The following is a 16,430-nucleotide window of genomic DNA, read 5'->3' on the forward strand; positions in this document are numbered from 1 at the left end:
GCCCAACTCCATTAGAACTCTAATAGCACAATACAGCCCAGCTGAGACTTCCTAGGCTCAAAAGAATTGGCCCATCTGGGCCTGATCAGAAGACTCACAACTGTTCTACCGTGTGTGATGTGTTTGGAAGTACGTTCAGATACTACAATTTATATTTTAGTAGTGAGGTTTTAAAAAACTGTTTCACTGGCTTGCTGATCATAACACAAACTTTTTTATTTTTATATTTCTTAAATAAAAAATTATAAAAATAAGTGTTCTTTTTAAAATCGTACATCTACAATCTAATCGGCCATTCGATGCGTGACAAGTTCATAAATTTTACATCTTTTAAATGGATGATAGGTTATAAATAAATAAAATACAATGTTTTAATGCTCTCAAAATTTAAAACACTATCGAAATAGTAATAATTTTTTTTTTGAAAAAAAAAAGTATGGTGTAGAGGATTTTGTAATCCAGCTCTTTAATTTTTTTAACTCAAATAATTACTTATACAATAAAAAAAATTATTAGTTTGTATAATGAAATTTATCTTTTTCTCATTTTACATATCATATTTTTATCTAAAAAGTTTTGAAGAGTTAGATCATAGTATCATCTATTCCATAAAAAAAATTCAGAATTTTTCATGACTATTTATATAGTATTTTGAATTTTAAGAGTAATAAAACGTAATATTTTTTATTTTTAGATGTAGGATTTTCAAAACAGACAATCTATTTTTAATTTTTTATTTAAGTAATAAAAAAAATTCCCCACAACATGATGGAATCATAAAGATGCTGCCAAGTTGTCGAGCCGCGAGCTTGCTGCACTAGTTCAGTTGCCGCAATGGTGGCCAACCACCAGCTCTGCCTCTGCCTCGCCCTGATTCTGCTGCTGCTCCCCGCGGTCTCCCGCGCCAGGGATACCATCGCGCCGGGCCAGCCGCTCCGGGGCAACGACACGCTGGTCTCGTCCGGCGCCGGCAGCTTCGCGCTCGGCTTCTTCACCCCGCCGGGCTCAAACAACACCTACGTCGGCGTCTGGTACGCCAAGGTGTCGCTCCGCACCGTCGTCTGGGTCGCCAACCGTGCCGACCCCGTCCGCGGCATTGTGGGGGACAACGGCGGCGCCACGCTCTCCGTCTCCCACGACTGCACGCTCGCCGTCGCGGACGCCAACTCCACCGTGGTGTGGTCGGTGTCCCCGCCGCCGGGCGCGGTGCACGGCGGCCCGTGCACGGCGCGGATCCAGGATAACGGCAACCTGGTCGTCTCCGACGCTCGGGGGCGCGTCGCGTGGCAGGGATTCGACTACCCCACGGACACGCTGCTCCCGGGGATGAGGGTCGGGGTGGACTTCGCCGCCGGCAAGAACATGACGTTGACGGCGTGGGCGAGCCCCTCCGACCCGTCGCCGGGCCCTTTCGTCGCGGCGATGGTCACGTCCGGCGACCCCGAGGTGTTCGTCTGGAACGGGCCCAACAAGGTGTGGCGCTCGGGCCCCTGGGACGGCGTGCAGTTCACCGGCGTCCCGGACACCGTCACCTACATGGGCTTCACCTTCCGCTTCGTCAACAACGCCCATGAGGTCACCTACAGCTTCCAGGTGCCCAACGCCAGCATCGTGACGCGGCTGGCGCTGAACAGCACGGGCGTCAGCGGCGGGCTGCTACAGCGGTGGACCTGGGTGGAGGCGGCCGGCGCGTGGAACCTCTACTGGTACGCGCCCAAGGACCAATGCGACACCGTCTCCCAGTGCGGGCCCAACGGGGTGTGCGACACCAACACCGTGCCGGTCTGCTCGTGCCTCCACGGCTTCACGCCGCGGTCGTCGGCGTCGTGGGCGCTGAGGGACGGCCGAGCCGGGTGCGTGCGGGAGACGCCGCTCGACTGCACCAACGGCACCGACGGGTTCACGGTGCTGCAACACGCCAAGGTGCCGGACACGACAAGCGCCGTGGTGGACTACGACGCCAGCGGGGAGCAGTGCAAGCAGAGGTGCCTGAGGAACTGCTCGTGCACGGCGTACGCCAGAGCCAACCTCAGCGGCGAGCCCGGCCACCGTGGCTGCGTCATGTGGGCCGGCGGCCTCGCCGACCTCCGGGTTTACCCGGCCTTCGGCCAGAACTTGTACGTCCGCCTCGCCGCGGCCGATCTCGGTACGTTGCACCTCACTTCGTCTATGTACGTACTCATGAACAACTTGATTTCTTTCGTTCTACCATACAATGATGAATGATGCATGTTGGTTGGTGAGAACTTGCTATCAGATAACTTCACCACTTGAAAGAAAGGCTAAAGGTTTTTTTTTTCTAGAAAAAAGAAAGACCAAAGGCTTCTTTAGCATCTGATCTGAGTTTATCCTTTAGTTCCTTCAATCATTTCGGCATCTGAAGTTCGTCCCCATCAAACAGTAATATCATCAACAGTAATAGCCTGTCATCCTTAAACCATAGCCAGGCGATGAACCATAACGTAGTAGTATTACTTAGCAATTTACGGTTTATGCACAAGAAAAGTATTTTTCGAGAACATATGCACAAGAAAGATTTAAACCTGTAGGCCGTGGCATGGATAAGCAAGCCTCAATTCTGGAACAGTATTTCAATCTCCTGTGTCCTTGTTGCACACGTAGCATCCAAATTTTCAGGCGCGCTATGCGATGTAGATGGGCACAATGAGCAGGACTTATGAACAAAATCAACACACACTGAGCTGGATACAAATTGAACTTTGAGATCTGAAACAGGTTAGATTCCAATACCTACAATTAGGCAGGTCTTCCAGTCTCAACCCCATGTGGAAACTATCCTTGTACTGTGTCTTTCAGATGTTATAGGCAAGCCTTGTACTTCTATCCCTGATGTCACCTGATGGTGCAATCCAATGAATGCAGGATTAGGATAGACGCTTTAATAGTGAAGGAATTGATTCGGTTCCAAGCAACTCTGGACCTCTTGAGAAGACTTTGGTGCCTGCCCCAGTCATGCACACATAGACACACAGTTCATAGTAGTTCACGTGCTGCACATGAGAACAGCAAAATTGACTTGACGAAATAGCATGTCCGTTTCACTGTATAATGTGATTCTGCTACTAAATGATTCCAGCATCTCCCAATCCTGCTAAGCAAACTGGACACGGCATTTTCTTTCCATCCAGAAGATATCAGCACGATATTTTCATGTTGCAGCAGTGCAAGTCACTGCCGACACATCTCATCTAACCCCCAGTTTTTGTGTGGAACCAAATCTCTAGGTACCATGATAAATCATGAAACATCTACAATGTCTAAGGCCAATTAGTCAGCCAAGTCTAAATCACATGTGACCCTGAACTCTGACAGTATAATAAAAGGTTATTTTCGCATGAAGTTGGCGTGTATAAAACTGCCAAACATGAGGTATAGATGGAAAGGTTTTGAGTCTATCTTCTCTTTACGGGTCAATCAAATAACGAAACACCAATAGAAAGGCAGAAAAGAGGAAGGGCCCTTCCTGACATGGGATTAACAACTAAATGTTATTTATGAATAGACATCGATTAGATTCAGCTAGAAGGAAGCGAAAAAAATTGCCAATTTTTGCATGTTGTGTGACCAAAAGAAAATGCCTTATATTGATAAAAGATAAATCTGAATTATGTCCTTCTTTGTTTGCTGCAAGCCTGCAGCTGGATAATTTGATAAATTGCATCATAGCTAGTGAACAGAAGACGTTAAGCTGTCTGCAACAAACAAAAAGTGTTAAATTAAGTATTGGTAACAGCATATATGTTCATTTTTTTAAGGAAATTAAATCATCAAAGAACGTAGCTGCGCAGGAATCGACATACCCAAAAGAGTAGTTGTATTAATAGGACAGTAGTTGCCTTGAAAGCTCACAAAGGTGACTAAACCATCTGAAGAATCCTCTTCCATATCAAAGAATAAGTGGTCCAAAGTCCAGACAAATATATCACATGCTGATGCTGGTTTGTGCAAGATGGTACTCCAGTGCACATGCTTTCCAGCAACATCATTATATCACATGCCAAAAGGCTATAAACAAGGTAAAATACCATGGTACTTTCCTGTGAAAGTGGCCGCACCCTTTCAATGAAACGGGACAAAATGTGTTTGGGACTTAAGATCATTTTACATATATGGGCACTCATCACCGTTTTACAATTCTTAAGCACAAGCGCTGCTATGTGCATAAACTGATCTTTCTGGATTTTTTTTTTCTTAAAAGAAACACTGACATGTGAGGGTTCATAGGGTTGCATGTAAATTGGTTTTACATGATTTTATTAAAAACATTTTATTATGAACATTAATCCCCATTAATCAGCCATGTCTTAGTCCACTGATAGTATGAAGGTGATTTTTTTCATGATAAGTGAGTCAGTGTTCAAGTCTTTTCCTTTTTTGTGTCGGCCAATCAATAAAGAAGCACAGAAAGAGAGGGAGAAGGGAGCCTAGGGCTCTCTACAGCCGGGATAAATGTCATTTATATGTGGTATACAAGAGATCCAGTAGGAACGATGCGCTAGTTTTGTGTGTTTATTGATTAAACAAATATGCATTAACTGGTGAAGGAAAAAAATGTTGCCATTTTAGAAAAAAACTTACTTAATGAAACTCAACAGAAGGCATTAGAATAGATCCCCTGCAACAACAGAAGTGTCAAAGTTAAGTAAGACTAGCACCATATGCTCCAATCAGAAGGAATTCATCAAGTCACACAAGCATGCAGAAATCATTAATCAACATACCTGGACTAGTTGTTACCATCACAAAAGGTATTGTTGCTTCACAGCTGGCAGGTAATTAATAATCCATGTGAAAAGTTCTGCAGATCCAAAGAATTGGTAGTACTCGTGTCCAAATTGCACACTAGGTTCTGTAGTGATGTAGGGCACTGCTGTTGCCGGGGTCAAGATGGTACTCCACTCTCCTTTGCTTTCTAGCACCATCACATGATTTAAAGCCTAGACACAGGTAAAATTCCATGGTCCCTTCCTGCTCAACTATCGGCACTGTCTAGGGAAGCCAAGCATTACTATTAAACTGCAGATCGTCCCGCTCGCTACATGGGCGTCGCAGCATCTGTTTCCAAGTCTAACTCTGCACTATTAATGCCATTATGTATGTGAACCAATCCTTCTCACACTTGGTAATTAAAATTCACTGGCATGTCACTTGATGCACCACATGGAAATGGATCTACGCCAGCAAAAAGTTGGGGCCCATCACATCATGTTCCAGGTTTTTTGGTTAGGAAGGACATATGTTGGACCAAGACATGCCAACAGTGATAACAGTTGTCTTCTCTTTCCACTGAAATATCATGAAGAATTCATTTCCCACATGAACATAACTTGCAAATTATGTGCGAGGCATCCCATATTCATAGTGCCATGGTCCAGGATAGACGTGAACCCTCTGTGCTGTATGCTGTGTTCAGATTTCAAGAGTTTGGTAATTGGTAGAACACGACCACCAACTGGTAGTTGATTTGGTCCCATGATGTCCAGTTATTCACAAGCAAAGGTTACATAGATCATTTGATGCAACAAAGCTATTCCATCCATGGTTAAGAATGCTTTGCAGTAATGAGTGAGCACTTATCTCTGCAAAATATTATACACCGTAGTTTAGATACATAGATTCTGTATCCTGTAGTACAAAAGATCTACCAAAAATGGACCATGGAATAATACTAGAGTTTTAATATATTCACTCACCTAGTTTTGAATGAAGATATTCGAAACTGACAAATTTACCATGAAGCCTTCGTTCTTAACAGTAGCAATATGCCGTTGTAATCAGCAAATGGAACACTGACAATTCATAGACAGCTTTATACTATTATGTATATTATTTTCTAAGTAACCCAGATATGAAAATTGCAGGTGCAACCAAGTCCATGATCAAACTTATTATTTATGATTTGTTGCACAGGTTCAAGAAGCAAGTCAAAGAAGAAGGTCAATATTGTGGTTGCAATTGTTGTCAGCATAACTGCAGTGGGGATTCTAGCAATCGCGGGGTTTTTCATTTGGAGAGCAAAGAGAACAAAAGCAAGAAAACTAGGTGACATACAATCACTACAGACCGTTGACCTCCTAAAAAGGGACAACAATACCTTATCTTAAAGTACAAATGTAGTAATATTTATTTTTCCTTTTATCCTTTGTATATAGATACACTTTCTTTTTTCCATTCAATATAAAAAAAAACTTGACCAACATAGGAGGAACTAGGTAACATTATAAATAAGAAGAAATAGGCACCTAAATTCGCGTCAAAGAGGACTCGAACCTAGGTGGTCTAGGTGTACATCCACACCCACTAGCTCAGTTCCTTCCATTCAATATATATAGTCAGTAGGGGTGCGCCCCTCCTGTTGCTTCAATAAAAAAAGTACAAATGTAAAAATTCAGAGAAACTGACAACTTGCTGGTTGATGCAATTCTAACTTTGGCATTTCTATAGGATTAAGTACATGGAGCGCTGGTTCACACAGTAAGGAGGGCCTTAATGAAGGAAAGGGTCATGGGGATGACCTGGATCTGCCAATGTATGATTTCGAGACAATAGCAGAAGCCACAGAGGGTTTCTCAACCGACAACAAGCTCGGTGAAGGCGGCTTCGGGCCAGTATACAAGGTATCAAATCTCAACCTATATATGATAGGTGTAGTGCAGGTACATCTTACATTTCTGAAACAATTCAAAGTGGCACCAAGACAGCCCAACCGCTGACTAAATTTAACATTAGCATTTCAGCATGCACAAAGATTTCAAGAATTTCCAAATAGAATGTTCTTTCATGTAACGATGTAAGCAAAACATCACTGGTAGTCCCGACACTAAAAATGTGGCATTCTTTTATACATATATAATTTATTTGAAAATACATGACTTCATAACTACAGGGTAAGCTTGAGGATGGACAAGAAATAGCTGTTAAAACACTTTCAAGAACATCAACACAGGGTCTTGATGAATTCAAGAATGAGGTTTTGTTGATAGCTAAACTACAGCATCGGAATCTTGTTCGATTGATTGGGTGCAGCATTTCTGGACAAGAAAAGATACTTATATACGAATACATGGCAAACAAAAGCTTGGACTACTTTCTATTTGGTATGCCTTTAACCCTTCTGAGCAACAACATTCCAAACCTTTCAAGCAACAAATAGCAACCTATTTATGTTAACAGACAAAACCAAGAGCAAGCTACTTGACTGGCAAACACGATATCGTATAATTGAGGGAATCGCCCGAGGTTTACTGTATCTTCACCAGGACTCGAGATATAGAATCATCCACAGAGACCTTAAGACGAGCAATATTCTTCTGGATAAGGATATGACTCCTAAAATTTCAGACTTTGGCATGGCAAGAATGTTTGGCAGTGACGACGCAGAAATCAATACTCTCAGAGTAGTTGGAACATAGTAAGTAACTAAGTGTTTTGACAGAAAATTTAATCACCTAATACTGACTGTGCAATTTAATATCCCAATGTTGATGATATATACATGGTTCTCTACAGTGGTTATATGGCTCCTGAGTACGCAATGGATGGAGTGTTCTCAGTTAAATCAGATGTATTTAGCTTTGGCGTCATAGTGCTGGAAATCATAACTGGTAAAAGGAACCGAGGTGTCTACAGCTACTCCGGCCACCTCAACCTTCTAGCACACGTGAGCATCCATCCAGCTCAATAATGTTCATTAATTTGACTTGACGCTAATTTAGCAACTATTTCTGGATTTTTACCAGGCCTGGAGCTTACTGAACGAGGGGAACAGCCTGGTATTAGTCGACGAAAACCTGAAAGGCTCCTTCAACTCAGATGAGGTTCTTAAATGCCTCAAAGTGGGGCTTCTATGTGTGCAAGAGAACCCGGACGACCGTCCCCTGATGTCCCAGGTGCTCCTGATGTTGGCCAGCACTGACACTGCCTCATTGCCTACTCCCAAGCAGCCTGGCTTTGCTGCAAGAAGAGCTGCGACCGAAGACACATCGTCGAGCAAGCCTGACTGCAGCATTGTGGACAGCATGACCATCACCATGGTCGAGGGTCGCTAGCAAGCTAGGTCTCCTATTGATCAGAGCAGGACACTTATATTGTGGAATACTAGAACGGCATTGACTCTGATTTGTTATCTTTGTGTTTGGCGAGCGTAGAATTGTAGAGGAATGTAGTTTTGTGGATTGTAATTGAATACTTCCAGCACTGGATAGTGGATAGTAAGTAAAAAAAAAATTGTAAGATTCAAAATTCATCCAATACCCAAAAATCTAGAGCTTATAGATGTTTTTGTGAAGCAAAATGAAAGGCTGGTCAGAGTAAGACCTCACATTGCATTACAGGCGCCACCAAGAGCCAGGCTTCTCCAATTCTAGTACCACCCTTCCGCTCGCGGGCTCAGGAGCCGCTGAGTCCCTCTCTCTTCTACATGACGTCGAGGTTGGGTTGACGAAGGTCGCAGCCGGAGAAGACGACGGTCCAGACGGCGGCGGCGGCGAGGATGGCTAAATTGCGCAACGATCCCCACATAAGCATGCATCGTTGTAAAGGATCGTCCCCGTCCATCACCGGAACGACGGGGCCCGATCATTCGCACCCGCATCTCTACTCCTCACCTACGGCTGCCTCGCGTCGCCCTCACTCTCCTCGTCCACCTCCACCGCCTGCTCGGAACCGCAACCCTCTCCGATGCGCCCCCTTCATCCACCCCTCGCCCACCTCCACAGCCTGCTCCGGAGCCGCACGGCCGCACCTCTCACCGATGCGCTCACCACTTCCACCCCCTGGCCCCCCAAGCTCGCGCGGCCAAACCAAACCAAGGCAGAGCCGGGGAGGAGTGGCCGGCGACCGGCGTTGTTCCCCGGCGTGTTGAAGCTGAACTGCTTTCCGCAACCCGACGGCGTGAGGCCGAACAAGGTCGGCGTCGCAACCGGAACTGATATCCGCTAAGCCCAGCCTAAAAGGCCCGTTTAAATTGCTCCTTTTCTGGGGCCGGATGGTTCGGTCTGCCATGACCTTTGGGCCGAATGTGCAGAAAGACAAGGCCCATAAAAGTATATGAAAGGCACATGCGCACGGCCTGGATCGGTGGAGCCTCGTGACGGCCTGGAGGACACTACGGTCCGTTTGGATCCGTTACCTGCTCGTCTCGCTCGGCTTGCTCGGCAAGGCGAACCTTGCCAGCGTCGGAGAGTGGCGAGCACCGAGACGAGGCAAATTTGAACATACGCGATCGTATTTGTGAAATTAGATAATATGTTGACGTATTTGTAAATCTAGCACTCGTATTCGGTACCTCAAATTCCGAAATTTAGATTTCGGTAACTGAAAATCCGAAAGCACCCCGGGCCTACCGTATTCGACAACTGAGGTGCCGAATACGGCATTGTGGGCCGTATTCGGCACCTCAGTTGCCGAATACACCCTGTACTCTGCTGTATTCGGCAACTGAGGTGCCGAATACGGCCCACAGTGCCGTATTCGGTACCTCAGTTGCCGAATTCAGTGTATCATGTCGCTTTCACGTCCTGTCGATGCTTTCGGTGTGTGCGTGCCAGCGGGATGCTGCTTTTGCGCTTAATAAAAAGCCCTGGCTCACAGAAGAGAGAAGGGAGAAGAGAAGAGAGCAGCAAAGGAGAGAAGGGAGAAGAGAAGAGAGCAGCAGTGGAGAGAAGGGAGAAGAAAATAGAGCAGCAGTGGAAAGAAGAGAGCAGCAGCGGATCAACGCTAGGAGAAGCAGCTCGAGCAGAGGGGGCAGCCGGAGAGGATCGACGCGAGCAGCAGCCGCGCTTAATTTCCTTAAGGTAAGTTTTTAGATTACGTAGTTAATTAGTAATTGTAATTAGATTTTTCTTAGTTCATTCAGAAGTATATTAGTCTTTTCGTTAGTATATTGTTAAATTCATTCAAGTACATTTGATTAATTATATTATTTTGGTAAATTAGAGTATTTAAATTAATGATTTAGTTGGGTTATATAATTTTTATTAGTAAGTGTGATTAGATTCTTTACTTAATATAGTAACATGAATTTACGTGATTTAATCTAGGTAATTAGTTTTATTAAAGTAATATAATTAATCAATTAACTTGATTAATTAGTTTAATCACTTAGGTTTGGTAGAACCGTAGAAGATAGTGTCCAGTAGCAACAAAGATGCATATTAGTTGTATATTGCACTATTTAATTAGTATTATTTTTGTACTTATTATTTATTACATGTATATTTATTTAGGAGATACGGTATGATTTTCCATATTTATTATGGAGAACGTCCCACAGTTTTGCATGGGAGACTTGTAACAATTCAGAACTGCCAGCACATAGAGAGTTTAGTTGAGGTACCTATTGATCTAGATGGCCTGAAATCACATATTATGCGCCTTTTGCGTGTGAACCAGCAGTCCCATACTGTTGTCTTAGAGGGTGTACGACCGCGGCTTGTTCCAAATAGCTCGGTCGTTGTCCATACGTTATTCGAGATGAGTAGGAACAACGCATGGGCTTTGTACTCACGCAAGGCATTGGAGGAGAACTTTGATATGGCGGTGTACGTAAACATAGTGTCACGACTGGTGCAAGGTGATGCAGTGACCACTGTGAAAGGCTCAGGCCAGCAGGTGATGCATGAAGAGGATGGAGGGCATGTCGGGGAGGGCAGTTCCAGTAGAGAGGGAGGTAGAGTGGACCCTTGTGAGGTCGATGCAGGATGCATGGATAATGAAGACGGTGGTAGCGGGGATGAAGAAGCTGCTGACAATGATGACCCGGTCCCGGCGATCCAGTACTTTCGTGGTACTGGGCTCCTGGAGTGTGTCGTCGTTGAATATAACACCTTATCTAACTGGGGATACCAGAATAGCGACATTCAGGTCGGGCAACAGTTTGGTAACAGAGGGGAGGTCATCCACTTTATTAGCAACTATGCTGTAATAACAAGAAGAGACCACAAGTGCGCCCGGTCTAACCCTACGGGGTATGAGGTCAGGTGTACGAAGCACCCGAATTGCCCTTACTTCGTACGAGCACATCAGCCGAAATATGAGAACTATTTTGTGATCAGTAGACACACCCCACATACATGCAGCGAAGAGGCTATTAGGAATGTGAGCCACGCCGTTGATGCGAGGTTCGTAGCCCAACTCCTCATCACGCTTATTGGTACAGAAATTTGTTTGTCGCCAAAATCGATTATGGGGGAGGTGCACACTAAGACTGGCATGCTTATCAATTACCACACCGCGTGGCGAGCGAAGCAGAAGGCGTTGAAGATGCTGTTTGGAAGCTTCGAAGAGTCATACAACAATGCTCCGAGACTGCTGCAGAAGATTGCCATGACGAATCCAGGGACTCAATGGGCCATGGCGGATGAGCCGATCAGGCTAGATGATGGGTCATATAGCACCACTGACCGATACCTCATTAGGTTATTCTGGTCCTTTGGACAATGCATCGAAGCATTCAGGCATTGTAGGCCGGTTGTATGTGTGGATGCCACATTTCTAAGCGGCAAGTTCCATGGTACCTGTCGGAGGATGAACTCCTGTCGCAGGGATCCCGAGAGACCCCTTTTTAAAGATTCAGCCGGGGGGATGATCCTGAACGAGCTTGTCTGGGAAATAGATGGGAGCGGAAATAAATGCAGTGGCTGGTGGTGGGAGATGATCGTCCTAGTGCAAGAAAGATGGGTGCACCGGGGTTTAGACAGGTTCGGGCCGCACGGAGGCGTAACGCCCTACTCCTGTGGGAGTGCTATACCTTTCCTTGAAGGGAATTCTTCAAGGATGTATCTGGTTACAGGGGTGAGCTGTCTACAGAGAGCTTGAGACTCTCGTGTTCTAGCTTGGCTCGAGCTTGTTTGTGATGTTCTTCGTCTTTTGATCTGAGCTTCGGGGTCTTTTTTGAGGGCTTCCGGATCTGAGGCGGAATTCTTCAAGGATGAGTCGTGAGTCGTGTGTTGTGTGTCGTGAGCTGTGAGCTGTGTGTGTTGAGCTGTGAGCGTGAGCGTGAGCGTGAGCGTCGTTTTATGTATTCTCCATCCTTTTCTTTTATAGGCGCGCCGACCTCGACTTATCCTGAATGGGAAAGAGGGGGCGCACGTGCCAAGGTGCCACGGAGAAAGGCGTCATCATTCCGTCTTGGCGAAGTGACAGGGGCGGTGGAAAATTGCGGCGTGCATCCGACCACCCGCCACTGTGGAGGTCCTCTGGCCCCATTAAGAGGGCCCACCGGGCAGCCGCAGAGGTGCCCGGTGCGCCCACCCTGTCTTGTCCTTCTGCCGGGGCAGGGTGGTAGGCGGAGCGCTTCGATTCTTGCAACGTTATCCCGAGGCACCCGGGTGAAACGGGACGGGACCCGTGCATTTAATGGACCCACGCCCCCCTGCCAGAGCATGGCAGGGTCTGACACTAGGGCGTGGGCAGCTGAGAATGTCAGGATGTCAGGATGTCAGGCCGCGCGTGCCTGTTAAATGCGGCATTCGTGTCTTTGACTGGCTGACACCCCGGCGAGGGGACCCTTTGGGTCGTCGAACGATCTTGCGCGAACCTTCGGGGAACCGAGTCCTCAGGGGCTGCCACGTGCAGCCCCGAGCACCCTCTCCCGAGCACTCCGGTAAGACCTTCGGGGAACCGAGTCCTCGGGGGCTGCCACGTGCAGCCCCGAGCACTCTCTCCCGAGCACTGGGGGAAAACTTTCGGGGAGCCGAGTCCTCGGGGGCTGCCACGTGCAGCCCCGAGCACTCTCTCCCGAGCACTGGGGGAAACCTTCGGGGAACTGAGTCCTCAGGGGCTGCCACGTGCAGCCCCGAGCACTCTCTCCCGAGCACTGGGGGGAAATCTTCGGGGAACTGAGTCCTCGGGGGCTGCCACGTGCAGCCCCGAGCACTCTCTCCCGAGCACTTCCTTCCCGGTACTTGGACTCCGCGGATCATCGGGGAACTGGGGTGCTCAGGAACCAGAGGCGGCGGCCCCGAGCACCTTCTCCCGGGACTTAGCCTCTTCTTATCTCGCAGGGCGGACCTCGCGGGATGGTGACACGTGGCGGATGGCCGGCCCGGTCTCGGGACTCAGGGACCCCTGGTTCCTGATACACCGACAGTAGCCCCTGGGCCCATTGGTAGGCGACGGGATGGAGACGGCGGATGGACCCTTCGTCGCGGCCGAGGCCGAGGCTGGTGCAGACGCTATGTGGCAGGCTTTCGAGAGGTGGTCTTTACGGACCCAGACCTTAAGTACGCCCTAACGGGAAAATGAATGGACGCGTGTCCACACAACTTCCGAAGGGTATGATGACCGTACGGACGGCACGCGCGGTCGCCGTGCGGATCGAGGAAAATACGCCTGGCAGCCGCTGACATTGCGCGATCGGCGGGAGATTCGTCTGGCGGTTGCGCCGATCGAGGCGACGCTTCGCCGAGCGAACCGTTTGGGCGGCGGTTTTTGAACTTTCGAGATATAAAAGGGGGATATGATCGGTCCGTCCCCCTCTTTACGCTTCCTTGCTCTTGCGCTCTTGCCTTCTTTGTGCTTCGAAGACCTTAGGAAATTCTCAGGCGACCGGAGCACTCTTCCTTCTCTCTCTCTTTCCACCGCCAAAACACCTTTCATTTTTGTCGAGATGACGAGGGTTGGAGGAGGACGCCGGGACAAGGCTTCGGACAGCATCTTGCCGGAGTCTCGTCTGAGGAACGAGGAGGCGGCGGACAAGATCAGGAAACTGCTGGTGCCGGAGGGGCAAGAAGGTGCTGTGGTGGTGACGCCGGCGAGCCTGACGCCGGCGACGACCGTCTCAGGGCGGATCGTCCTCTTCACCTCTTTTGTGGCGGCAGGGTTGGTGCCGCCGTTCTCCACCTTCTTCCTGCAAGTGCTGGAGACGTACGGCATTCAACTGGTGCACCTAAGCCCCAATTCCGTGGTGGTGTTGGCGGTCTTCGCGCATCTCTGCGAAATGTTCGTGGGGGTGGCGCCGTCGGCGACGCTGCTTCGCCATTTCTTCGTCCTTCGGCCGGTGGGGAAGAAGAGGGGGCACTCCACGGCGGACGTCGCGGGGTGCTGCAATCTTCGGCTCCGGGATGGCCTGGGGGATCATTATATTCCCCAGGTGCTGCGCAGCAAGTGGGAGGAGTGGCGACAGGACTGGTTCTTCGTCGACGTCGACCCCCACGAGCGCCTCGAGCTGCCAGAGGCGGCGGCGGCGGAACCTCGGCGATCGACGTGGGAGGCGCCGCCGCCAGAAGACGCGAGGCTGAAGCCGGTGTTGGAGCGCATCCTGGAGCTGCGCGAGTCCGGGCTGACCTCCGTCATGGTGGTCGTGGACTTCCTGCGCCATCGGCTGGCGCCTCTGCGAGAGCAGGCCCGGCCGAGCTGGTTCTATACCGGGCCGGAGGACATCACCAGGACCCAGATCGGCGCGAATGGGATCTGGGGCCGGCGGAACTACGGGGGATGACAAGGGTGATCACCGGAACGGAGGACATGGGCCGGACGGAGCTCTCGTGGCCGGAGATGGCGCTCTGCGCCAACCCCAACCGGGTGGCCATTATGGCGGGGCTGCCGGAGTTCGATGCCCAGGGGCCCGTGGACCAGCCAAGAAGCCGGAGTCCCGAGGCCTCCGAACTCCCTGGGCTGGAGGAGCTACTTGGCAAGGAGGTCGCTGGCAGCTCGGCGCGGGCTGGCGAAGGGGTCGCCGCAGGCAGCAACCGCCGAGCCAGGGAGGAGGGCGCCGCTGAAATCGTCGAGGAGGTGGCGTCGGGAGACCGGGGAAAGCGTCCCTGGGCCCTGATTCTAGTCTTCGGCACCGGCGGAGCCTACCCGGGGCAGGCAGAGCCCGGGGCGGATGGCGGTGCAGGGCCCTGCAGAGAGCTCGGACCCCCTGGAGGCACTCTGCGGAGAGGCCTGGGCCCCACCGGCTCCCGGCCAGCCCGCTGACCCCTTCCTGGCCGCCATTGAAGGCGTCCAGGTAGCGGTCGGGCGGCTGGGCATAGCGGTGAACGCCAAGGAGGGGGAGCTCGAGGCCGAGCGCGCCCGCCTGGTATTGGAGAAGGCGCAGCTGGCGGGCGCCCAGGAGGAGGCCCGTGCGGCGGCCGCGCGGGAGCAGAAGCTCCTAGAAGACATCCGCGCGGAAGCCGCGCGGGAACAAGAAATTTTAAAGACCGTGCGGGCAGAAGGCGCGCGGGAGCGAGAAGACGCCGCCCGCCTGGCTGAGGCGTCGAAGCAGCAAGCTGCCGAGGCCCTTGCCAGGATGGGGCAGGCGCAGGAGAGGGAGGTGGCAGTCGCAGCTCGGGAGCAGGCGGCGGAGGAGCGGCAAGCCGAGCTGACCCGCCGGGAGGGCGCGGCCGAGAAGACGCGCGCCGACCTCCAGCGCTGGGAAGACGACCTCCGGAAGATCAGGGAAGAGATCCGCCACTGGGAGGAGGACGTCTCCCTTCGGGAGGTGGACAATGAATTATCGGCGTCGGAGCTCGGTGTCCAGGAGGATTCGGTGACCCAGCAGGAGGATGTGCTGGCCCGGCGGGAGTGCTAGCTGAGTCGCCGAGAAGACGAACTGAGTCGTCGAGAGGGCGAGGCTGCTGCGGCGGCAGCGGCCACGGCTACCAGGGCAGAGAAGAACGCGAAGCACGAGGCGGAACTGACCGCCCGTGAACGCGCCTTATTCGAGATGGTGGCCAAGACGAAGCAGGCCGGGGACCAGGGACTTGAGGCGCAGCTGCGGGCCGCCAAAGAGAAGCTCGAGACTGCTTTTGTCTCACAGGTCAACCTGCAGCTTATGCTGGAAGACATACTCCGGCGGATGCGGCGGGCCATAGAGAAGGGTGGTCTTGGGCGGCTCGTTGAAGATCAGAAGAGCGACAGCCCTGCACGACAAGTGTTGGGGCTTCAGCAGGTCTGCGAGCGCCTTGAGGCCCTGCCTTGGGCGGTCCAGGAACTTGCCGCCCGGGAGGGACGTGGCTTGGCACATGCAGTGGCCGAGCACGTCCTGGCCTGCTACCGAAGCAGGGACCCGAACTTCCCGCTGGAGCCGGCGCGGGAGGGAGTGGTCGAGGCTGAGGGAGAGGCCGTCCGGGTAGCGGTCCGGAGTACCGCCGCCGTGGTAGCGGCCGGCTTCAGGCGAGAGGTGCCGCCACCGCCAGCCCCCGGGGACGACTCAGAGGATTCAGCCGACGCCTCCGCCGCCGACTAGATCTTTTGTAGCTTTTTTCTTTCTTTTGTCGTCTTGATGAACGTAAATATAGGAGTGAACCCTTAGAAAATGCCTTGTATATGTCTTGTGAATATAATGGCAGCTTTTCCTTGGGCTCACAACTCCAATTTCTCTGAGTGTTTGATGTTTCTTCTGATCTTTTGCCTGGAAGTCCCGGGGAGTACTCAGTCGGGCCGTTCCCGACCTTCCCATCCCCGAGAACGAAGTTGTCCCGATC

At 50.4% G+C, this 16,430-nt stretch overlaps 1 protein-coding gene and 1 long non-coding RNA gene across 5 annotated transcripts; one reads left to right on the forward strand and one right to left on the reverse strand.

Moving 5' to 3' along the window:
- The first annotated feature begins 789 nt into the window (after positions 1-789).
- On the forward strand, positions 790-8,264 carry LOC133884595 (receptor-like serine/threonine-protein kinase SD1-8). Its single transcript, XM_062324060.1, has 7 exons — positions 790-2,146; positions 5,932-6,063; positions 6,466-6,638; positions 6,908-7,118; positions 7,195-7,432; positions 7,531-7,681; positions 7,761-8,264. Exons 1-7 carry the CDS (start codon positions 835-837, stop codon positions 8,067-8,069), a joined length of 2,526 nt encoding a protein of 841 aa, XP_062180044.1. The 5' UTR covers positions 790-834; the 3' UTR covers positions 8,070-8,264.
- On the reverse strand, positions 2,142-8,936 carry LOC133884598 (uncharacterized). 4 transcript variants are annotated; one of them, XR_009903140.1, is made up of 4 exons: positions 4,743-5,937; positions 2,942-4,636; positions 2,544-2,857; positions 2,142-2,431 (listed from the first exon to the last, which is right to left on the reverse strand). It is a non-coding gene; the product is annotated as an uncharacterized LOC133884598 (long non-coding RNA). The 4 variants fall into 4 exon arrangements; XR_009903137.1 differs by lacking the exon at positions 2,142-2,431 and adding an exon at positions 8,343-8,936 and having other exon boundaries at positions 2,443-2,857; positions 4,743-5,600; XR_009903139.1 differs by lacking the exon at positions 2,142-2,431 and adding an exon at positions 8,338-8,936 and having other exon boundaries at positions 2,443-2,857; positions 4,743-5,600.
- Positions 8,937-16,430: the final 7,494 nt, after the last annotated feature.

Source organism: Phragmites australis, chromosome 11 (assembly GCF_958298935.1).
Source record: "Phragmites australis chromosome 11, lpPhrAust1.1, whole genome shotgun sequence".
Classification (NCBI taxonomy): domain Eukaryota; kingdom Viridiplantae; phylum Streptophyta; class Magnoliopsida; order Poales; family Poaceae; genus Phragmites; species Phragmites australis.